This window comes from Palaemon carinicauda, chromosome 16 (assembly GCF_036898095.1).
Source record: "Palaemon carinicauda isolate YSFRI2023 chromosome 16, ASM3689809v2, whole genome shotgun sequence".
NCBI lineage: Eukaryota > Metazoa > Arthropoda > Malacostraca > Decapoda > Palaemonidae > Palaemon > Palaemon carinicauda.
The window spans coordinates 71,289,872-71,314,616 of NC_090740.1; the positions used below are offsets into that span (position 1 = coordinate 71,289,872).

The following is a 24,745-nucleotide window of genomic DNA, read 5'->3' on the forward strand; positions in this document are numbered from 1 at the left end:
TCAAGTTGCCTTGGATGAACCTCGTTACTAGGGAGATGTCTTGACCTTTTGACCAGATGAGCAGGTCCCTTGCGATCTCGTACAACGTCAGTGAGTGGGTACCTCCTTGTTTGGAGATGTACGCCAAGGCCGTGGTGTTGTCCGAGTTTACTTCCACCACTTTGCCTCGAAGGAGATACTCGAAGCTTTTCAAGGCCAGATGAACTGCCAACAGCTCCTTGCAGTTGATATGCATGCTCCTCTGACTCGAGTTCCACAGACCTGAGCATTCCCGACCGTCCAGTGTCGCGCCCCAGCCCAAGTCCGATGCGTCCGAGAAGAGAACGTGGTGGGGAGTCTGAACAGCCAGGGGAAGACCCTCTCTTAGGTTGATATTGTCCTTCCACCAAGTCAGACAAGACTTTATCTTTCCGGAAATCGGGATCGAGACCGCTTCTAGCGTCTTATCCTTTTTCCAGTGAAAAGCCAGATGGTATTGAAGAGGACGGAGGTGTAGTCTTCCTAGTGATACAAACTGTTCCAGGGATGACAGCGTCCCCACCAGACTCATCCACAGCCTGACTGAGCAGCGTTCCTTCTTCAGCATCTTCTGGATGGATAGCAGGGCTTGATCTATTCTGGGGGCTGATCGTCTTGTTGTTCAGCAACGTCCTCATCAGATAGTTCCTCATCCGAAAACTGATGAGGAAACGGCAACGGAGTGGGCAACGTCTGGCTCGCTGAGTCCGGTCGCACTGGTGCATGCATGACGGAGCCGGACGCAACGTCATGGAACTGCTGCACAGTCTGTGAACTGTCAACAACCATGGGTGCGCGAGGAAGCACAGCGTCCACCCTAGACTGTCTAGACCGTCTGGGTTGTGCAGTCAACACCATACCAGGTTGCTGAGGTTGACGCACCATGTCACAACAAGTCATCTCTGCTGGTTGTTGAACGTCCTGAACGTCAACAACCACCTCCGAGCGTCGCTTAACGTCAACGTGCGGCTGGCAACCCACACTGGGTCGCATCGGTGGAGGAACCACCTCAACTGGTAGACGTGAGAAGGTTACCTCAGCGTCAACAGGACGCACAACCGACCGGTTGGAAGGTTGTTGGCCAGAAGGTTCGGCAGCAACCTTCTCCGCATTAAAGTCCTCTATCAAGGACGCAAGCTTGGACTGCATGTCTTGCAGCAAAGCCCATTTAGGGTCTACGGGAGCAGGTGCGGCAACAGACGGGGTTAGCGACTGAGGCGGTACCGCTTTCCATCCCTGAAAGCCTTGTTTATGCATGACATAATTGTACAGCAAAACTTCAAAGGCTCGAAAACAGCTGTGAAGTTGACCTGTAAACAACTTGGAGCGTCTCCTGGCCAGGCGCCAGGGAGAGTCTACGAGATTTGAGAAGTCTATCTGGACAGAGGCATGAACTCCCAAGCCGAGAACTTCTCTCGTGTCATATCAGACTCTCGCTCTATAAGCCAGTTTAAAAGAAGGGAAAGCAAAGGCTGTATCTCCCAAACTCCTCCTGGTGATAAACCAGTCGCCTAGCAAACGTAAAGCTCTCTAGGAGAGCGAGAGAGCACTAGCTTATAAACAACGGCTTCGAAGTGGCTAGGCCTAGTGTAAGCTCTGACGTCTAGGCAAACGAGGAGCAGCAGTTACAAAAAGATCCGGACAAAGATCCTTAAAAAAATCATCATGATTTAATTAAAGTCCACAGAGGGCTAAGCAGCTTTAGGCTTCTCTCCGTCTGACAGAGTCCTCAAGGGAATATCAGTAGGAGGGGGAACAGCAACTTCCTCATCTACAGGAACCTTGTCCAATAAAAGCTGAGTCTCAAGCAAGGGAGAGACCTACCGTGGTGGCAATGCTTTACAAGCAGAGTCCACACGCACTGGTGCATTAGTAGCGGACCAGGACGCAACGTCATGTAACTGCTTGACAGTCTGTGAACTGTCAACAACTGAACTGTCAACAACAACAGGTGCGTGAGGACGCACAGCGTCCACTCGAGACTGCTTTGACTGCCTAGACTGAGCAGTCAAAACAACTCTAGAATGCGGAGGTTGACGCACAGCGTCAAAACAAGTCAACTCCGATTGTTAGCGAACGTCCTGAACGTCAACAGGAGCATCAGCAAGTGGCCTAACGTCCAAATGTGGCTGAAAATCCACACGAGACCGCATCGAGTGTGGTTCTAAACAACCTGACTGACGTGACTTAGCTACGCCAACGTCAACAGGAAGCACAAAGGAACGTTAGGTTGGCTGAAAGCCAGGATATCGATGAGATAAACGGCTAGACTCAACGGACTAATCGGCAGAATAGTCTTCCATAAGGGAGGCAAGCATATTCTGCATGTCTTGCCGTACAACCCATTAAGGATCAACGGAAATGGTTGTGGTAAGAGACGAGGGTAACGTCTGTGACCGCAACACTTTGCCAACAAAAAGGACTCTCGGAGTCTGTGTTACGCTTTTGTTAGGCGGCGAGCAGTTTTCCGAGACTGCATAGGGTCAGAGCTGTCCTAATGGCTGCAAGCAGGACGCTGGACCTGTCCTGAAAGGACTGACTTTCGCTTAAGGGCTTCGAAACCTTATTACAGGTTTTTCATGCGAAAAGCCTTCGGATGACGAGGAGAAAAAACGTCTCTCTCGCCTTATGGTAGGGAGGATCTTGGTAAGATACACCCGATACCATAGAGGGAAACGTCTGTTCGTTGATCAAGGCCTCTCGAACCCATAAGTCGTTCGACATTACTTCTCCCCTGGGCTTGGGAGCTTGCAAGAGGTCCCGGACTAGGTGAACGACAGGCACGAACAGACGAACCCTCGGACGCAACACTGTAACACTTAGCGCAATATCACTTTATCACTTCGATTTTCTGTTTTGCACTTATTTCACTGAAATCGAAACTTTTACTGATTTCTACCTGAAGCACGCAATTCTACCCTCATCAAAAGGTAGTAATTGCGAAATCAGTAGTATAATGCAAGCTCATTAATACCAGCAAAAAACAGAAAACATATTTTAAGATAAAAAATTCAGTGGCTGGGGAAGAGACTAAACACTAGTTCATTCAAAACTACGTTTTCAATCTCTAACCGCACATAGCCTGGGGACGAGAATAAAAAACTAAAAACGTTTTATCCTTTCTCCCCGTACCAAGACTAGGGACGAGAGAAACTCGAGAACAACGTTACCCGCTTGAACGGAACGTTTTCTCTCCTCTCTCTCCCTCCGTCTCTATATCTCTCTCTCTTTCTCTCTCGATTTCGCACCTAACAGAAGAGCCCAATTACATTTTGTCAAAAAAACATGTTATTTGACCAAAGGAAAAAACTGAAAGGTTTTTCAATTAAAAAGTTCCTTTAAAATAGAATTTAAAACATTTAAGCTTTGAAAGAAGAATGAACAAAACGTCAGAATCGATTTACTCTTTCTGCAAAGTGAAACCGTGATACTCTCTCTCTCTATCGTAACGATAGAGCGCAAACTGCGTAGTATAAATAAACTAAACGTTAGTTCATCTTTGAAAATAGTACGAAGACTATTCAAAGAAATTCTTTCATAAAATATTTATTAAAAATATTCATTTAAAAGGTTTTAAATCATTAGCTCTTTAAAAGCTATTTACGATTGCAAAGGGCTCAACGTTGTTTAACTTCGGTTTCCAAGATAGGACCGCCTACTCTCAGGAAAGGTCGCATATAAACAAAACATTAAAATTTATTTTTTATGTTTATTATAAATGGAAAGTTAATCGAAGAGGCCTAATAAAGGCGGAGAGATATAAAATATATAGAGGAAAATCTATAATTAATTTATAACGTGATAAGATAATTACTAAAAGCCTAAACACACTTCCGTCTAAGGGAAGGGTCGGCCATTTAAGAGCCAAAGAAAGTCCATGCTCTCTTTGTCACCAAAAATTAAATCTATCCAAAACGAGTTCAAGATTTAAGATGAAGAAAAAAACACCTGCACTGCGAAAGCTCAAACCAGAATATAATACTTCACCAAAGATGATGGGAAAAACTCCAGGTTTCAACAGCGAGTAAAGTACGTCTTGTCGACACGTCGACAGAGAGAAAATTGAGTCTTTGTTTACATGGAGCTTGGTATCTGGCCGACAGCTGGCGCTGATGGGCACACTCGCAACCTGTATAGCGATCGCTGGCGAGTTTTTTTTTGTACAGTTTTTTGCCTGTCGAGCAACAGAGTTGCAGCTATATATTCACCGGCTAAGTTAAATATTTAAAATTGTATTTTTCTTAACTATACAAACCTTAGCTATTTAATAGGGGTATTACTTTCGAGGTAGCTGAAATGACGAGCCATTAATTTTTAACGAGGGTTTACTACCCACACCGCTAGTTAGCGGGGGTTTGGGAGGGTAGCCCACCCCCCTCTCACAAACATGTGCTTGAGCTCACTTTGCTTGGAGGTAGGACTTCAAGGGGGATAGGGCTGGCGGGCAAGTTTGGTTAAATAGCTAAGGTTTGTATAGTTAGCAAAAATACAAATTATCTACGAATTTGTCATTTGTTCCGTAACTGGAATACAAACCACGCTACTTAATAGGGGTGACTTACCCATTAGGAAGGGTGGACGTTCCAGCCAGTCTGGCTTTTGGCTTTGCCCAAGGACTCCTTATTTGAGTGTGTAAGCACCCAAGAAATAAGGAGTCCCTGCACTTCGCTAAAACCTTGCTACACAAGGTCTGCGGCCTACACAAGCTGTGTGTGAAGGTATGAAGAAGTGTGACTCGTCCTAGAAAGTTGTTCTGAACTTCTTTAGATGGAAACTTGTAGACTAGGACTTTTCCAATACCACCTCGTCAGGGTATGGGGACGTAACAGTATTAATCTTAATACAGTAGTAGGAACACAAGGGAGCATGGTTTACCTGCAGTGGTTTGAGGTCAGCTATGCAGAGAACCCAGGATGCCGCTTTCCCCAAGAGAGGGGAGGATGAAGAAAAGAATAAGGGCCAGTCAAACCTTTTCATTCATGCAGACTAAAACCGGCTAACAATGCCCTCAACCTTCTGCTACTTGTTCAATAAGGAGCTTGAGGTTTTAAACCAGCTGTTGTGCAGCCACCACAGGACTGATAGAGAATGTATCGAGTCCCCTGTGGGTCACGTCTTGCAGGTAGTGGGATGAGAACGTTGTTTGACGTTTCCACACCCCAGCTTGAAGAACCTGCGTCACTGAAAAATTTCTTTTGAAAGCCAGGGACGTAGCTGTGCCCCTGACATCATGTGCCCTGGGGCGACGTGACGGAGGAGAGTCTGGATTCAGTGCCAGGTCAATGACCATGCGAATCCATGCAGAGATGGTGTTCTTGGCGACCCTCCTCTTAGTCCTTCCTGTGCTGACGAATAGTGCTGGCACACGAGGATGGGCTGTGGCTGTTCTTTTGAGGTACAGCCTCAAGCTCCTTACTGGGCATAGTAAGAGATGGTCTGGGTTATCTGTTACAGTACGGAGACTAGAAATCCAGGAGTCGAATCGAAGATCCGCTACTCCTGGATTCTGAGTCTTAGCAATAAACTCAGGGACGAAGCTCAACGTTACCTCCCCCCATCCCCTTGAATGGGCAATGTCATACGAGAGACCATGAAGTTCGCTGACTCGCTTGGCCGAGGCCAAAGCTAGCAGGAATACCATCTTCCAGGTTAGGTGGCGATCTGATGCCTGGCGTAATGGTTCATAGGGAGGTCTCTTAAGAGGCCTGAGAACTCAAACCACGTTCCATGGGGAAGGTCTCACTTCTGACTGAGGGCAGGTAAGTTCATAACTACGTATGAGTAGAGAAAGTTCTAGCAATGAAGAAATGTCCATACCTTTCAGCCTAAAGGCGAGACTTAATGCTGAGCGATAGCCTTTCACTGCCGAGACTGATTGATTGATTGAAAGTTTTCTGGCATCCTGACATCTAAGGTCGTTGATGCCAATAGCATTTATTATACATGAAAAATAAAAGATAATTCAATTAAAACCATAAAAGTTATGAAGTCATTATATTAATTAAATGGTTTTCAGAAGACCTGCTTTTGAAATAAATCTAAAAATTCCGCTCGCATAGTAGGACACATCATGTCCAAGAATCTTGGTTGATTGATTGATTGATTGAAAGTTTTCTGGCATCCTGACATCTACGATCACTGACACCAATAGCATTTATCATATATAAAAAATAAAAGAGAATTTAATTAAAACCATGAAAGTTAAGAAGTCATTATAATAATTAAATAGTTTTCAGAAGACCTGCTTCTGAAATAAATCTAAAAGTTCCGCTCACATAGTAGGCCACATCATGTCCAAGAATCTTGGCAAGGATGAACCTGCCATCCTCACCTCAAGCCTCAAACAGATATCTATTTCTTAAGTTAGTAAAAATGTTATTTTCATTAGTAAAATAAATTTTTGAATATACTTACCCGATAATCATGTAGCTGTCAACTCTGTTGCCCGACAGAATTCTATGGAGGGATACGCCAGCTATCACAATACTAGAAGGGGGTGTTCTTACCAGCGCCACCTGTGGCCAGGTACTCAAGTACTTCTTGTTGACACCTCCTCAATTATTCCTCGGTCCCACTGGTTCTCTATGGGGAGGAAGGGAGGGTCAATTAAATCATGATTATCGGGTAAGTATATTCAAAAATTTATTTTACTAATGAAAATAACATTTTTCAATATTAAACTTACCCGATAATCATGTAGCTGATTCACACCCAGGGGGGTGGGTGAAAACCAGTGTACAAGATTAAAGGATAGCTAAGTATCCCATATTTCATATAACAGTTATCTCAAATAACAATGAAATAATAAGTACCTGGTAAGGAAGTCGAATTGAACCGTTACTCTGTCTCTTTTTTAAGTTCGACTTCCTTACTGAGCGCAGCGTTCCTCTTGGAGGCTGAATCAACCCAAAGGTGCTAAAGTATACAGGGCTGCAACCCATACTAAAGGACCTCATCACAACCTTTAACCTCGGCGCTTCTCAAGAAAGAATTGACCACCCGCCAAATCAACAAGGATGTGGAAGGCTTCTTAGCCGACCGAACAACCCATAAAAAGTATTCAAGAGAAAGGTTAAAAAGTTATGGAATTATGGGAATGTAGTGGCTGAGCCCTCGCCTACTACTGCATTCGTTGCTACGAATGGACCCAGGGTGTAGCAGTACTCGTAAAGAGACTGGACATCTTTGAGATAGAATGATGCGAACACTGACTTGCTTCTCCAATAGGTTGCATCCATAACACTCTGCAGAGAACGGTTCTGTTTGAAGGCCACTGAAGTAGCCACAGCTCTCACTTCATGTGTCCTTACCTTCAGCAAAGCAAGGTCTTCTTCCTTCAGATGAGAATTTGCTTCTCTAATCAGAAGCCTGATGTAGTAAGAAACTGAGTTCTTAGACATTGGTAGAGAAGGCTTCTTGATAGCACACCATAAGGCTTCTGATTGTCCTCGTAATGGTTTTGACCTTCTTAAATAGTACTTAAGAGCTCTAACAGGGCAAAGTACTCTCTCTAGTTCGTTCCCCACCATGTTGGACAGGTTTGGGATCTCGAACGACTTAGGGCAAGGACGGGAAGGAAGCTCGTTTTAGCCAAAAAAAAAAAAACGAGCCGCAAGGAACATGTAGCCGTTTCAGATGTGAAACCTATGTTCCTGCTGAAGGCGTGGATCTCACTTACTCTTTTACCTGTTGCTAAGCACACGAGGAAAAGAGTTTCTAATGTGAGGTCCTTAAAAGAGGCTGATTGGAATGGTTCAAATCCTGATGACATTAGGAACCTTAGGACCACGTCTAGATTCCAGCCTGGAGTGGACAACCGACGTTCCTTTGAGGTCTCAAAAGACCTAAGGAGGTCCTGTAGATCTTTGTTGGAGGAAAGATCCAAGCCTCTGTGGCGGAAAACCGCTGCCAACATACTTCTGTAACCCTTGATCGTAGGAGCTGATAGGGATTTTACGTTCCTTAGATGTAACAGGAAGTCAGCAATCTGGGTTACAGTGGTACTGGTTGAGGAAAACTGCATTGGCCTTGCACCAGCTTCGGAAGACTTCCCATTAAGACTGATAGACTCTGAGAGAGGATGTCGTCCTTGCTCTGGCAATCGTTCTGGCTGCCTCCTTCGAAAAGCCTCTAGTTCTTGAGAGACTTTCGATAGTCTGAAGGCAGTCAGACGAAGAGCGTGGAGGTTTGGGTGTACCTTCTTAACGTGAGGTTGACGCAGAAGGTCCACTCTAGGAGGAAGAGTCCTGGGAAACGTCGACCAGCCATTGCAGTACCTCGGTGAACCCTTCTCTCGCGGGTCAGAGGGGAGCAACCAACGTCAACCGTGTCCCTTTGTGAGAGGCGAACTTCTGAAGTACCCTGTTGACAATCTTGAACGGCGGGAATGCATACAGGTTGAGATGGGACCAATCCAGCAGAAAGGCATCCACGCGAACTGCTGTTGGGTCTGGAATCGGAGAACAATACAAGAGGAGCTTCTTGGTCATCGAGGAGCGAATAGAACTATGGTTGGCAGACCCCACAGGGCCCAAAGTCTGCTGCAAACATTCTTGTGAAGGGTCCACTCTGTGGGGAAGACCTGACCCTTACGGCTGAGGCGATCTGCCATGACATTCATATCGCCCTGAATGAGCCTCGTTACCAGCGTGAGCTTTCGATCTTTGACCAAATGAGGAGGTCCCTTGCGATCTTGAACAACTTCCTCGAATGAGTCCCTCTCTGCTTGGAGATGTAAGCCAAGGCTGTGGTGTAGTCGGAGTTCACCTCCACCACCTTGTAAGCTGGAGGGACTTGAAGTTTATCAAGGCCAGATGAACTGCCAACAACTCCTTGCAATAGATGTGAAGTGTCCTTTGCTCCTGATTCCATGTTCCCGAGCATTCCTGTCCGTCCAGTGTCGCACCCCAGCCCGTGTCTGATGCGTCCGAGAAGAGACGGTGGTCGGGGGTCTGAACAGCCAAAGGTAGACCTTCCTTGAGAAGAATGCTGTTCTTCCACCACGTTAGAGTAGACCTCATCTCTTCGGAAACAGGAACTGAGCCCGTCTCTAGCGTCATGTCCTTTATCCAGTGAGCAGCTAGATGATACTGAAGGGGGCGGAGGTGGAGTCTCCCTAACTCGATGAACAGGGCCAGCGATGAAAGTGTCCCTGTTAGACTCATCCCCTGCCTGACTAAGCATCGGTTCCTTCTCAGCATGCTCTGGATGCATTCTAGGGCTTGGAAGATCCTTGGGGCCGACGGACAAGTCCAAAAAGCTCGACTCTGAAGATCCATACCCAAGGAAACAATGGTCTGGGATGGAACGAGCTGAGACTCCTCAAAATTGACCAGGAGGCCCAGTTCCTTGGTCAGATCCATAGTCCATTTGAAAATCTCCAGACAGCGACGACTTGTGGGAGCTCTTAAAAGCCAGTCGTCTGACGGAGCCGGACACAAGATCATGATACTGCTGCACAGTCTGTAAACTGACAATCATGGGCAAGCGAGGAAGTACAGTGACAACCCGAATCTGTCTAGACTATCTGGGTCGTACAGACAACTCCTTAACGGGTTGCTGAGGTTGCCGCACTGCGTCACAACAAGTCCCTTCTGTTGGTTGTTGAACGTCTTCCCCGTGACACATTGACTCCGTAAACAAAAATCCTCTAACAAGGACTAAGCTTGGACTGCATGTCATGCAACACAGCTCAAGGTCTATGGGAGCAGGTGTGGTAACAGACGGGATTAGCGGCTGAAGTGGAACCATTACCTTCCCTGTAAGCATGTTATGCTTAAATAAAAGTCCATAAGAGGTTATGCAGCTAAAGGCTCCCTCCAAATGACAGAGTCCTCAGGGAATATCAGAAGGAGGGAGAAAAGAACTTTCTCATCTACAGGGACCTTATCCTAGAAAAGCTAAGTTCTCTGAGTGAGGGTTCACTGGTGCAAAAGCAGCAGACTAGAAGGCAACGTTATGAAACTGCTTGACAGTCTAGTGAGTTGGCAACAACCCAAGATATGTTGAGAAGCATGCGGTAAGGTATGCAGAGCATGATGAATGCAGAGTATGCTGTATGCAGAGCATGCTGTATGTAGAGCATGTTGTATGCAGAGCATGCTGTATGTAGAGCATGTTGTATGCATAGCATGCTGAAAGCAGAGCATGCTGTATGCAGAGCATGTTGTATGCAGAGCATGCTGAATGCAGAGCATGCTGAATGCTGAGCATGTAGTAAGCAGAGCCTGCTGTAAGCAGAGCCTGCTGTAAGGAAAGCAGAGCGTGTGCATGGCGTTTAACATTTCTCAGAAATTCCATGACCAGTGCTAGAGTGCTTTATGCATGCTTGCATGGGGTTTAAAAATCAACATAATGTTTACCTTACATTCATAACTCATGATTCATATTTTTGCCATGGTTAGAAAAAGGAGGTAAGGTATGCTGAACAGCAGAGTCAGAACGAGCTGGAACAACAACAGTGGAAGGTGCATTATCAGGGTGCACGGGTTGAGCTCGGTGCAGCAGCTGAGGAGACTGACTCACAGGTGGAAGAGGTTGTACCTCCACCGAGAGTTGCACCACCGGTGGAGCAGCCAGGGGAGGAGGAGGAAGAGTGGGGTAATCCTCCTGATCCCAAACCGAAGGTTGCCTTAAAGAAGGCTGAGGCTGAACAACACTGGGAACAGCGAACACAGAAAGAGGTTCAACATCGTACGCCTGGCAGATGGTGCTGCGACTGGGTGCAGCGAGTGCAGGCGGGTTGAGCACAGGCTGAAAGGGTGCAGGGGAGGTGCAACACTCTCAGCCCGACACTCACACAACAGGTCCGAAAGCTGTGCTTGCATGGACTGTAGTAGAGTCTACAACATCGTACGCCTGGCAGATGGTGCTGCGACTGGGTGCAGCGAGTGCAGGCGGGTTGAGCACAGGCTGAACGGGTGCAGGGGAGGTGCAACACTCTCAGCCCGACACTCACACAACAGGTCCGAAAGCTGTGCTTGCATGGACTGTAGTAGAGTCTACAACATCGTACGCCTGGCAGATGGTGCTGCGACTGGGTGCAGCGAGTGCAGGCGGGTGCAGCACAGGCTGAACGGGTGCAGCCGGTTGGTGCACCACCGGTGCAGGCGGGTGCAGCACAGGCTGAACGGGTGCAGGCGGTTGGTGCACCACCGGTGCAGGAGGAGGTGCAACACTCTCAGCACGACACTCACGCATCAGGTCCGAAAGCTGTGCTTGCATGGACTGTAGTAGAATCCACAACATCGTACGCCTGGCAGGTGGTACTGCGATCAGGCGGAGCGAGCATAGGGGAGGGGGGGGAGTGTAGGCGCACTCTCAGCCCGACAAACTGATGACTGAGGAGAGACAGAGCTAACCCAATGACTGCATCCGGGTTGTTGAACTTTACTTCGTACGTCTGGCATAGGTCTGGACTTTACGTTTAAGAGGTCTTGAGACCTGAGACCAGCGTAACTCTGCCTTTATTTTCTCCTCTAAATCTCTTCTGCAGACGAGCAAAATAAGGGCTCAATCGTCTGCGGGTGGGAGTGACGGTCTCGGTAAGACACGCCCACAACCACCGAGGATACTTCTGTGCGCCGATCAAGGCCTGCCGAACCCTTATGCCCTTCGACATTGCTTCTCCCCTGGGCTTGGGAGCTTGCAAGAGGTCCCGGACTGGGAGGACGACTGGCGCGCACAAAAGTACCCTCACGCATAACACTGACATACTTTGCGCTAATCACTTATCACTTTGATTTCTGTTTGCACTTATTTCACTGAACTCGAAACTTTAAGTGGTTTGTACCTGAAACACGCAATTCTATCCTTCTCAAAAGTTAGTAATTGCGAAAACAGAATTACAATGTAACAGAAAAATCTAATGAAAGAAAATTCAGTGGCTGGAAAGAGACTAAACACTAGATCACTCTAGAAACGTTTACCTTCTTCCCCTAAAGAGACTAGGGATAAGAGCAAAACGATAACGACGTTACTCGTACGCCTGGCAGGCTTGAGGGAAACGTTTATCCTCTTTCTCCCTCCGTCTCTATCTCTCTCTCTCTCTCTCTCTTGACTTAGAACCTGAGAGAAGAGCCCAATCATATATATCGTTAAAACATATTATTGTTAAAGGAAAAAACTGAAATATTTCCCAAAAAGAAAAGTTCCTTTATTAGGATCAAAACCATTAAGTTAAGAAAGAATGAACAAAATGCTAGAAACGGTTACTCTTACTGCAATGTGAAACCGTGAACATTCTTTCTCTATCGTAACGATAGAGTGCAAGTTGAAACGTTCTGAACGTCAACAACTGCCGAGACAAACAAAACGTTAGTTCAACTTTGAAAAAGTACGAGACTATCAAAGAAATTCTTTCAAAGACCTTAAAATAGCATAATATGTTAACAGGTAAAACCGAAATGACGGACTCACGATAATTAACTTCGGTACCAAGAAAAGACCGCCTACTATTAGGAAGGTCGAATATAAACAAATATAAAAATTAATTTTAATAAGTTATAATAAAAGGAAGTTAATCGAAGAGGCCTATAAGAGGCGGAGAGATATAAAAATAAATCTATAACTTTTGTTAAGCAAAATTAAGAAAGAGAGTCTATACTCTCTTAGATACCAACACTTCCGTCTAAGGGAAGGGTCGGCCATTGAAAGGTGAACGAGAGTTCATACTCTCTTCGTCACCAAAATTAATCAAATTAATTCCAAAAGCTAACTAAGCTAAAATAGAAGTTTCCAGTAAAGCGACAGCCGAAATCAAAGAGAAATACTTCACCAAAGTCGTGAAAATACTCCAAGAACATAAGCGTATCCCAGAACGTCTTGTCAGAAGCACGACAGAGGAATAATTGAGGAGGTGTCAACAAGAAGTACTTGAGTACCTGGCCACAGGTGGCGCTGGTAAGAACACCCCCTTCTAGTATTGTGATAGCTGGCGTATCCCTCCATAGAATTCTGTCGGGCAACAGAGTTGACAGCTACATGATTATCGGGTAAGTTTAATATTGAAAATTAGGGCATTCGGTCAACAAATGCCTCACTGTTAAAGGTACTAAACAGTCCTCGCAATACGGTTGGTGTTGGCCCTGCAGCAGAAACTCGTGTGTCAACCGTGTGTGACCAATACGGAGACAACAAAGAATCGTCTCCCATTTTCGGGGTATCATGTTATACCTCCAAGGTGATATGACATTTGTTACTTCTCTCATTTTATTGCCATCTAGACTATCCCAGTGCTGTTGCCATTTATTACAAAAAAATTTCTTGATGTAAGGTAGGAAATCATTAAAGGGAATAGGATACCTCCTTGGTAGCAACTCGGATACAGCATTCTTCACCAGTAAATCTACCTTCTCATTCCCAGACACACCTACATGTGCTGGAACCCAACAAAATCGAACTGTTATACCTCTCCGTCCAATAATAAAAAGCCATTCTAAAATCTTTAAAACTAAAGGGTTACTAGAATTAAAAACTTCTGAAGCTTGAAGAACACTCCTTGCATCACTAAAAATTGTAAAATTACCCTCCTTTTCCATCCCTATTTTCTCAATAGCGGTTAGTATGCCACACAGTTCGGCAGTAAATATGGAAGAAATTAGAGGAAGTGCACATCTACAATTAAAATCATTACTATGTACTCCAAATCCAATGCCAGCATCAGATTTGGAGCCATCAGTATATATAACAGTCGATCCCCTATGTTCTGCAACATGTTCCATAAAAAGAGACCTGGATTCTAAGTCAGTCATATTCTTCTTAACTCCAATAAAGTAATTACAAAAAGATACGTCAGGTAATTTCCATGGAGGTGTTGATGATACCTTGAATGGAAGCACCTTAATTCTAATTATATCCAGATTGTTAAATAATTGTTTCACCCGAAACACCAAAAGGTTGAGGAGATTTCGGGTTCAACTCAAAGTATGTTGAGTGCCTTACAAGGCTTGCAGTCTGAAAGGCTAAAGAATTAGGGAGTCTTTGCAATCTAAACCAATACCGAATAATAGAGGACATTCGGTAAAGATCTAGAAGCAACTCCCCAGCATCAACAAGGAGACTTGTGATAGGTGAGGTTCTAAAGGCTCCTGTGGACAATCTAATACTGTACCAGCATGATGTATAGAATCTAATATTTTTAACCAGCTTGGGGTGGCTGAGGAGTATATTTCACATCCATAACTAATTTTGGAAAAAATCAAGGCCTTGTATAATTTTAAAATAGTATTGCAGTCTGCCCCCCAGGATGTATGGGACAATACATTTAAAAGATTTATAGCTTCAATACATTTAGCTTTTAATGCTTTTAAGTGAGAAACCCATATAAGCCTACAATCAAATATCAACCCTAAAAATTTAGCTTCACTTGCACATGGTATCCGTTGACCTTTGATGTATATATCCGGGTCTGGATGTACTCCCCGGATACAACAGAAATGGACAATTGTAGTTTTACTTGTCGAGAACTTAAATCCATTCATATCGGCCCAATGGATAATTTTATCAATAGAGAGTTGTATTTTTCTCTCAACCATTGCCATTCTAGCTCCAGCAAATGATATAGAGAGATCATCCGCAAATAATGTTGCGAGAACATCCCGGGGAATGACTGAGGATATCCCATTAATTGCTAGTGCAAAAAGGGTTACACTCAGCACACTCCCCTGAGGAACTCCTTCCTGGCATTTACTCTGTGATAGAGCTTCCCCAACTCTCACTTGGAAAACTCTATGTGAAAGAAATGACTGAATAAATAGTGGTAGCTCTCTTCTTAATCCAAACTCATGGATTCTTTTAAGTATACCGTATCTCCATGTGGTATCATATGCCTTTTCAAGATAAAAAAAGACTCGCATGTTGCTGTTTGGAAGCAAACGCTTCACAAATGGAGGACTCAAGTCGTGCATTTCTTCCCGCAAATACACGAGGAACTCCGCAATTGTTGGATTAGTGACATCGAGTGGAGAGATACCCCTTCCACGACACCAACCACAGACTGAAGACTTTCGCAGGTGTCGAGACATCCTGATCGCAACTTGTTGCGAAAATCCTCTCTGGGAGAGGAGATGCTGGATAGTCTCCAGGCGTGAAGCCGTAGTGAACCTACAGATTTGTGGAAGATGTTGGCATGTGGTTGTTTGAGTAGATTGTGTTGTGGAGGGAGTTCTCTTGGTGGCTCCGTTAAGAGTTGCAGAAGGTCCGGGAACCATTCTGCATGATGCCATAGTGGAGCTATGAGGGTCATTGAAAGATTGACCAATGTTCTGGTCTTATTGAGTACCCTCCTCATCAGATAGAACAGGGGGAAAGGCATAAACGTCGATATTGTCCCACCGTTGTTGGAAAGCATCTTGCCTGAGACCCTTGGGGTCTGGGACTGGGGAACAGTACAGCAGGAGCCTGAAGTTCAGGGCCGTTGCGAAGAGGTCTATAGTCGGAGAACCCACAAAATCAAGACTTTGTTGGCTACTAGATGATCCAAAGACCACTCGGTACTCACTATCTGAGATGCTCTGCTTACGTTGCCAGCGAGCACATTCCTTTTGCCCTGAATGAAGCGTGCCGATAGTGGTATCGAGTGGATTTCGGCCCATCTCAGTATCTCTACTGGTAAATGGTATAGTTGCTGCGAAAAAGTACATCCTTGTTTGTTGATGTAGGCCACTACTGTGGTGTTGTCGCTCATCACCACCACAGAGTGACTTGCAAGGTACTGTTGGAACTGTTGAAGGGCCAGAAAGATGGCCTTCATCTCTAGGAGATTTATGTGGAGGTACTTTTCTGACTCTGACCAGAGGCCTGAGGTCATGGGTGCAGCACGTGGGGCCCCACCCTTTTTTTGAAGCGTCCGAAAACAGCATCAAATCTGGGGGGAAGACGAGAAGATCCGCACCTTTTCGTAAGTTCTTGTCTGCCACCCACCACTGGAGATCCGTCAGTTCCGCAGGTCCCATGGAGATCTGGATGTCCGGGGAGTCGTACGCTTGATTCCACCGAGGCTTGAGTCACCACTGGAGGGATCTCATCCTGAGGCGACCATTGGGAACTAGACGGGCCAGCGATGAAAGGTGACCGAGGAGACGTAACCACGATTGGGCTAGAAGTTCTTCTCGTCTGAGAAAAGGTCTTGCGAACTTCCTCAGCCTTGCTATCCTGTCGTCTGATGGGAAGGCTTTGTGGAGAGTGGTGTCTATAATCATGCCTAGGTATACCAGTCTTTGAGTGGGAAGCAGTGAAGACTTCTTGAGATTTACCATGATCCCCAGATCTTGGCAAAGTCTCAGAAGTTTGTCTCGGTGTTGAAGAAGGGATGACACCGAGTCTGCTAGGATTAACCAGTCGTCCAGATAACGGAGGAGACGGATGCCAATCCTGTGTGCCCAAGATGATACTAGGGTGAGCACTCTGGTGAAGACTTGTGGTGCTGTGGAGAGACCGAAGCACAGTACCTTGAACTGGTATTTTCTGTTGTCTAGGCTGAATCTGAAGTACTTCCTTGAAGACGGATGGACTGGGATCTGAAAGTACGCGTCCTGATGGTCCATTGTGCACATGAAGTCTTGCGGTCTTACTGCTAGTCTGACCGTGTCCGCTGTCTCCATGCTGAACGGAGTTTGTTTGACAAACTTTTTCAGAGCTGAGAGGTCGATGACTGGTCTACAGCCTCAAGACGCCTTCTTTACAAGAAAGAGTTGACTGAAGAAGCCTGGAGACCCGTCGAGGACCTCTTGGAGAGCGCCCTTCTTCAACAGGGTCTGGACTTCTGCCCAAAGGGTTTGCCCCCTTGCCGATCCCATGGCAAGGGAATTCAATGACACTGGATTCGTTGTCAGGGGAGGTAGAGATGTTATGAACGGGATTCGATATCCTAGACTGATCACGGAGATTGTCCAGGAATCGGCCCGAAGTTGCTTCCAACTGTTTGAGAAACTTTGTAGGCATCCCCCTACTGGTGGACATGCAGGGGGACTGCCTATCCTAGCGTTTGTGGCCTCGGCTGCTCCCTCTAGGATTCTTGCCTCCCCTGGAGGACTTTTTGCCTTTCCTTTCTTTGACAGGAAAGGGCTTAGACACCAAGGTCTTCGCTGCTGTTGTCGTCTTAGTGGTCTTGACTGGACGGGATTGCTGTGGTGCTGGAGGCTTATAGGGCTTAGATGTTAAAGCCCTATAAAGGAGGGAGTCTTGATCTCGGTGCTAGGGACCTTCTGATGGAATCTCTCCGCTACTGCATCCCAACGTTTCAGGATGGTATCTGCCCACAAGTTTGAGACTTGGTGGGCCAGAAACTAGATCATGCGAGTACCTGAGAGAAGGAAGGTTTCCATAGCTTTCCTGGTACGTTCTTTGGAGAAGTCCTCAGAACTTATCAGGATACCTAAGGTCCCCAACCAGGTATCGAGCACACTTCGCAACTTTCTCCTGGTTGAGGATCTCGGCTGCCGAGAACGAGACCTGCTAGTTGGAGATTCTCTCAAGAGGGACTCCCCTGGTTAGCTCTTCCAGTGAGTGGTGAAGAGGAAGAGCTAAACAAAGCTCCTCAAAGATCTCGAAGTACCTCCTCTGCTGTAAGCGAGGAGGTGGGAGGCACTTGTTGGTGGCACCGGAACGGTTGGAGGAGGACATCTCGGAGAGCTGTTGTGAGATCTTGTCCCTGGTACTCTTAACCCCTTCAGACCAGGGCAGTGCTGCACTGGTCTTGGAGGGTTTCTGAGTAACAAGGACACGGTCCCTCCCGATGAGGGATCTCTCGGTCGGAAAACCCGTTGAGAGCCCTCATTAGAGTCAGAACTTGCCAAAACGCATGTTCTGACTCTTGCTGGTCTCCTCCTGCTGTAGGACTTGCAGCGAAGTCTCCTTCTATCCCCAAAGGCTCTTCTTGGGGAAAGTCACGTACATTCCCTGAGTGGCTAGCTGGCTCCATCCTACACTTTGGCAATGTTTTGGAGTCCTCAGATTCCTTCCTGGGAAGGACTCCAACATTGACGAGGGTGGCATGTTCCTTTCAATCCCCAACTGAGTAGACCCCTCGGCGCGAGGAGAGGTTTCCCCCATTGGGACGATGAGGGAAAGTATCTCTTCGCGTGATTCCCTTGGGGACGGGAAATCTTCATCCGAAAGGGAAGGAGAGGCAGTCTGAGGAAAAGAAGGAACCTGCCTCGAAGGTCTGCGTGGAGTCAGTTTCGCCCTTGGGGAAGTGACCACGACTGGAACTCCTCTTTTTCTCTTCGAAGGGGTAAAAGAAGCCATGTTCTGTGTCCCAATTCGGAGAAGACAGGCTTGAGAGCCTGCGTTACGGCTCTGATCAGTGTACCGAACCAGGGCTGTTGGCTGACAGACGCGCTGTCAGACATACCCCTTGAAGGGACAGGGATTGAAGGATCCCTGGGAGGAGTCCCCATCATTGGTGGGTTCGCCTGTGGTGGCTTTGGGGTCCTGGACCCCTCTGAAAGTTTCCCTTCTCCCACAATGCGCAGTGGTATGCACTTGCAGGGAGGGGAATGAGGCGATGGCGACCTTGCCGTGTGTAGTTAGTAGTCTCGCACGCGGGAGGATATTGACGCTCGCGCGAGGGAGAATATCGGGGCTGGCGCGCGGGAGAATATCGGGGCTGGCGCGCGGGAGAATATCGGGGCTGGCGCGCGGGAGAATATCGGGGCTGGCGCGCGGGAGAATATCGGGGCTGGCGCGCGGGAGAATATCGGGGCTGGCGCGCGGGAGAATATCGGGGCTGGCGCGCGGGAGAATATCGGGGCTGGCGCGCGGGAGAATATCGGGGCTGGCGCGCGTATGGGCGCACTGGATTACCACGTTGAGTTTGCGGCCGCGCGGGAGAGAGTTCGCGCGCATCTATACCAGCCGTAGGGCACGCACGCGCAGGAGATAGATTCCTAGCACACGGGCGTGCGAGAGAATGTTGGCGCGCATCCGTTGGAGAGGATGCGCACGCACGTATCCTTGCAGATGCGCGCGGGAGAAGGCTGGCGCGATGATACTGGTTGGCATGTGGGAGAAGCCAGCATTGCTGACTTCCCATAGGTACTACTTTCAGTAGATCGTTGGCGCGCAAGTTTTTCCTGGCGCGTATGATGATGAGTAGCATGGTGCGCAGGAGAGTGCTGGCGCGTAGGAGAGCGCCATTGCACAGGAGGTTGATGGTGCGCCGGTGGTTCGTGCGCAGCTGGGCGCGGGTGCGTAGGAGTATGTTGGCGCGTAAGCGCAGGGCGGGCAGGAGAACGTGGGCGTATATGCGCACGAGGGCGAGCATAGCGCGTGATGAAGCTATGCTCCTGTTGGAACGCATGCGCGTGTTGGCGCATACGCCCTTGATGCCCTCTGTTAGGGTTTAGTGATGGGGCTTGACGAGCTACTAAGGAGCGTTCATCAGGTCCCGTTGGCACGTAGCGCTTATTTGGTTGGCGCGCAATAGTGTGCTTTGGTGGAGCCTTGTTAGGCTCATGTAGAAATGGTGACGGCAGGTCGGCAGGTCTGTCGGATGGAAGGTCGACGTGTCCTTTAAAAGGACGACCTTCCACCGAAGGAGATCGCGAACGATCTGCAGAAAGGTCCACGACCAGTGATGGATGATTGGTCTCGAGGCTCCTCTGAGGTGGACTGCATCGAAGAAGTTGAACCAAAGAGGCGAGGCGCAGGTGAAGGAAGGCCTCTAAGGCGAAGAGGGAGGCGAGCCCTCCAACGAATGCGCCCTCTGGGGGCCGTTATATCAGCAAGTTGACCTTCTGCCGTCCTCCGAAGAGGAGTCTCTGTAAGTGAACTCCCCGAGGGGGAGAAACACTAGCAGGAGAGATTGACGATGGACTTAGTTTCTCCCTCGTAGGTTGAACAAGAACAGGAGAAACTAAGCCGTCAGCTACCGTAGAGTTTGGAGAGGCAGAGGTGATGGGTGATACCGCATTGGATACCTCTGACACCACAACGTTGACAAGAGACAGAGGATCAACCTCTGATGGAGACGACGATTGCTTGACAGCGGCACCCAATCGGATGTAGTTAAGCAAAATCTCCTTGGAGGGCGAACCCATAAGCCTCAAGGAGGACCAAAGCTGGAAATAGGAGGTTAATGACATATCCTCCCCTGGGGGAGAGGTGGAGCTGTTTCGCTAGGGGAAGCAACGTCATCTCTCGAGTCCCAAGGTTGGTAAACAATACATCGGTGTACGCCACCACTCGACGGTCTCTTGAAAGAGACCGACCGAGTGGGAGTTTCAGAGGAGGTTTGGGCAACGGAAGAAGAGGCCTGGGGTTTTTCTCCTTTCGAAGCAACCTTAGGAGGAGAAATATCCTGTTTGGACCTCTTCTTCCGTCGTCGCGAAAACCTCTCCCACTGGGAGGTAGACCACTCCCTGCACCTGTTGTTGCTATCACACCGTTGGCCCCTACAAGAAGGACAAATGGAGTGAGGATCAGTCTCAACCGCCGACATGAATGTTCCACGGGGGGGGGGGGGGGGGGGGGGGGGGGGTCGGGAAACCCAGGGCAGGTGCGTATGATCGCTGAGGCCAACTTCACATACTGTATACAGAACTAGAAAAAGAAAAGACAAAAGAAATTAAATGGCTGCCAAATGACGGCGAGGATGAGAGCGGACAAGTCCGACCACCAACCGAGCCGAGAGCAAAGTAAGCTCAAGCACAGGTGTGTGTGTGTGTGTGGGGGGGGGGGGTGTTAAAAAGCTACACACCCCTAACCCCGTTAACTAGCGGTGTGGGTTGTAAACCCTCGTTAAAAATTAATGGCTCGTCATTTCAGCTATGCCAAAAGTAATACCCTTATTAAATAGCGTGGTTTGTATTCCAGCTACGATAACAAATAATAATTAAATAATTCTTAAAAATTGAAGCTTACAATTGTTCTTTTTTTTTATGTGACTTGCATCGGGGGGGGGGGGGGGGGGGGGAGGGGGGGAGGGGGGGGGGGTGCTTGTCCCCCGGTTTGGTTATGTTAGCTATTAATTAAATATTAAAAAATGAAGGCATAAACCTCAGAGAACTATGCGTTTGAAGTATCTTTTCGTGTCAGTATCTCGTAAGCTGTAAACATTGTCGATGGCTGTCAATGCGTTTTCACTTTTTTGAGTACTTGTTTTCTAAGCAAATTTGGATAACAGAATGGTTTTATGGCATAATTTCACGTGTTGTGAAGAAATTTGACGATTTTTCTCAGACATTCATAGGTTGTGGAGTTGAGGCAGTCAATACCTAACTCCACAACAATGGATTTGCGTCAATGCTCATCACCAGATTCGTTCAAAACACATGAAATTATGCCAGAAAATATATTCTGCGGGTGTATGTATGATAGCGGCCACCTGTATGTATGATGACGGCAGTTAAGGCTACGGCAGTGGAAGGGGGGTTGCAGGGCCGCCCCCTCATTAGGCAAGTAGATAAGGGCACGGCTTGTTTGATAGATTAGAGGAGGAAGTTTAGTTTAGTTGGTGTCCATTTTTTATGCACTCGGGAGGAACTGGCAGCTGATATACAAAGGGCCCACATTCTGTTATCCACTGGGAATTATTGGTAACTTTTGTAAATTTTCCTGGAACCTTAGGTCAGGACAATCCTACTTGGTTGATTGTAATGTTGAATGCTGATAGCTGTGACATATGTAGACCCCATGATTAAAATTTCCACTTTTCAAGCACCTAATCGACACTTTTTCATAAAGCTATGTTCATACCAGTTTAGGAATGGAGAGTTGAGTTGTGAACATTTAAATTTTTTCCTAAATTAAGTAAATTTTCAAAAAGGTCCTGTCGGTAGCTTGGACACTACTTGTTCTGAAAATTTAAATTAAATATCAAAATATATTCTTTCATAAAGACTGTACTCTAAGGTACATTCACTTTGGATTACAGGTTTATTATTCATTTTACTTAGAAAAGAAGGAGCCTTTGTATATTAGCGGCCTGTTTCTCCCTTGTGGATTAAAAATGGACATCAACTAAGCTCAACGGGATGAATACATGATAGCAGCCACCTGCATGTACGCTTATGGCTAACTTAGAATACGGCAGTATATTAGATTAGGGGGTAAAAGTTTAGGTTAGTTGATGTCCATTTTTAATCCACAATGGTGGAACTAGACGCTGATATGCAAAAGCTCCCGGTACCTCGAATTACTGGAATCCCCCAGATTTACTGGAATCCTCAGGTAAATACTGTAATCCCCTTGAAAATTACCGAAATCCCCTACAATATTACTGCAAACCCTTAAAAATCAATAAATAATATATGTTTTTATTAAAACACGTTATTTTCATGTTCTAGCATTTATATTTTTTATATATTTGCAGGTAGAACCATGGCTAGGGGTAGGTCCGGGGGCTTGCCCTCGGCTAGGGGCTGTGACCTGGGAAGGTGGTCTGGGGGCTTGCCCCCGCCTAGGGGTTGTGACCTGGAAACTACTAGGTTAGGTTAGGTGGGTTTGTTAGGTTCGGTACCCTTTTATATATTGTGTAAAGGGTATATAGAAAAATGCTTTAAAATATACATTTTATCTAATTTACTAAAAAATAATGTAAATTAATAACATATTTATCGATTTCTCACGGTTTGCAGGGATATTGTAGGGGATTTCGGTAATTTTCAAGGGGTTTCCAGAAAATCCGGTGGATTCCAGTAAACCGTATTTCCCCAAAGGCTCCAGCTCAACTTTCCCTACAGTAATACCTCCTTACCTACCTACCTAACGGAGGGGGTTAACGACCCCCTGCAACCTCTTCCTCTGCCGTATTCTAAGTTAACTGTAATCATACATACAGGTGGCCGCTTTCATACATACACCCCGAATAGAAATTCATTATTCCGGTTCGGTAGACTTACAGTAGTGGGAAAGTTTAAATTTCAAATGAAACTTAGCTACATACCATTTTTAACAACAGTAGATCAACATCTTCTCATAACGTTGGTAAAAGTCTCCTCCAAGGACAGAAAGTTCGTTTACAAAATAATAGAGATGGACTTTCTATAAAGATATGTGGACACTGGACACTGTGAAAGACGAACGTCGGCTGCCTCTGTTTACGAAAATATGGTAATCCGCTATACGGCCCCCACTTGGACTTGAAATGTCACTTTTCATCTTTTTTTTATTCAAACAAACATAAAACTATATCGTAAGGATTATAGCTCATGGCAGTCCAAGTTAAGTTTTTATACTAGTGAATTACACACATATCACTGATATAATAATTAAATTCGAGGTAAATTCCTTTGAAAAAACACCAAAGTGAAATCCAAGGTTACTGACTATCACTAAGTGCGATATAGCGACAAAATTCACCAATTTTATTTTTTTAAACTGAAATATCACTTTTCAAAAGTTAATCTGAAATCTATATATTTTCTTATTAAAATTAGCAACAACTTAAAAATATAATTAATTTTAGACTATTATATTTCTACTATATCTGTAATCATAACGAGCAATAGGCTTCACACAACCATGTTCCGTCTCTCCGCTAATGCTTATCAGCTGACTCGTGGAGTGAGTGACTGAACTGATGACGGCACCGACTGGTTGACACTACAGTGTCAGTGTCACTACTATGTGCTTAGCAAGTAATTACCCAATGTATTATAGCTTTCCTTCGAAACATTGTCAATGGGAAATACATTTTTAGAGAACTTTGTATATTCAAGATATGGAAGTTTATTTTCAGGAAGTTCTTATTGAACATTTAGATGACTTTTCAGAGGAATGCAATATTGAGCCATTCAAATAGCCGTACCCTTGAATATATAGCCTACTTAAGGTAAAACGCGTAGTTTAGGCCGGAGACCTACTTACTAGTTGAGAAAAGAACTTTATCATAATCACATACAACCCTTTGCCTTTTAAGTCTCCATATTTGTCCCTAGCCTAGAAATAATATTTTGATCTAGCCCAGGACATGCAACTGGAATTCATGACTTTTTACAATAAAGATTGTGATAAAGGGCATTGTCTAAGTATCCAAAGCAAGGAAAAGCGATTACTTTAAGTTTGTGTGATGCCGATACAAACTAGCCTACATGTCTATAGTGATATTTTATATGAATAATACTCCATAGCTTATGATTAACTTCTCCTTTTTTTTTGGGGGGGGGAGATCTTATCACTTCAAGAGGAAAAAAACGTTATATATGGACTAAAAAAAAAAATAAAAAAAAAAAAAACTTCAAGCATATGTAGGACCCTCGTTGATCATTACCAACAAATGCTTATAAATGACTTCCACCGAGTAAGGCTTCATTTTTTAGCTATCATAAGAAAAAATATCGATACTTAACACCAAAAATGCTGTTTCTAGTTAAAAGTCATTTTAACCATAATCCAATCAGCATTGTCGGTAATTAATTCTGTGTTACCATAACCATGAAGAAGAATATTGTCAAGACCTCTTATCAGTAAAATAATTCGCAGGGTCTGTTTTACTTTATTTGCATCATTGATCAATATATGAAGATAACCCATATCCACACAAAAAATATGCAAAAATTCTAATTCACATGATACCATTTAAAGATTAACATTTGCATCAATGATCACCATTTGATGCTCTTCTTTTTATTTTCACACCCAAGCTTTGCAGCATCTAGAATTTACTCTATGATCAATATTCGTTTGTATTTCCTCTCAGTTTTCTATTTTGAAAATGTTCACTTCTAACCAATATGACCTTATCTCTGACAGGAGTAGGCTACGTTAGCCCATGATAACCGTCACG

At 45.7% G+C, this 24,745-nt stretch overlaps 1 protein-coding gene across 1 annotated transcript in view; it reads right to left on the reverse strand.

The window, feature by feature from the left end:
- LOC137655767 (unconventional myosin-XIX-like) overlaps nt 1-23,503 on the reverse strand; it is a 291,069-nt gene extending 267,566 nt beyond the window's left edge. The window contains exon 1 of the mRNA XM_068389896.1: nt 22,904-23,503. Coding sequence (XP_068245997.1) covers nt 22,904-22,906 — 3 coding nt within the window. The 5' untranslated portion in view covers nt 22,907-23,503. The remainder of the gene's footprint in view (nt 1-22,903) is intronic.
- Nucleotides 23,504-24,745: the final 1,242 nt, after the last annotated feature.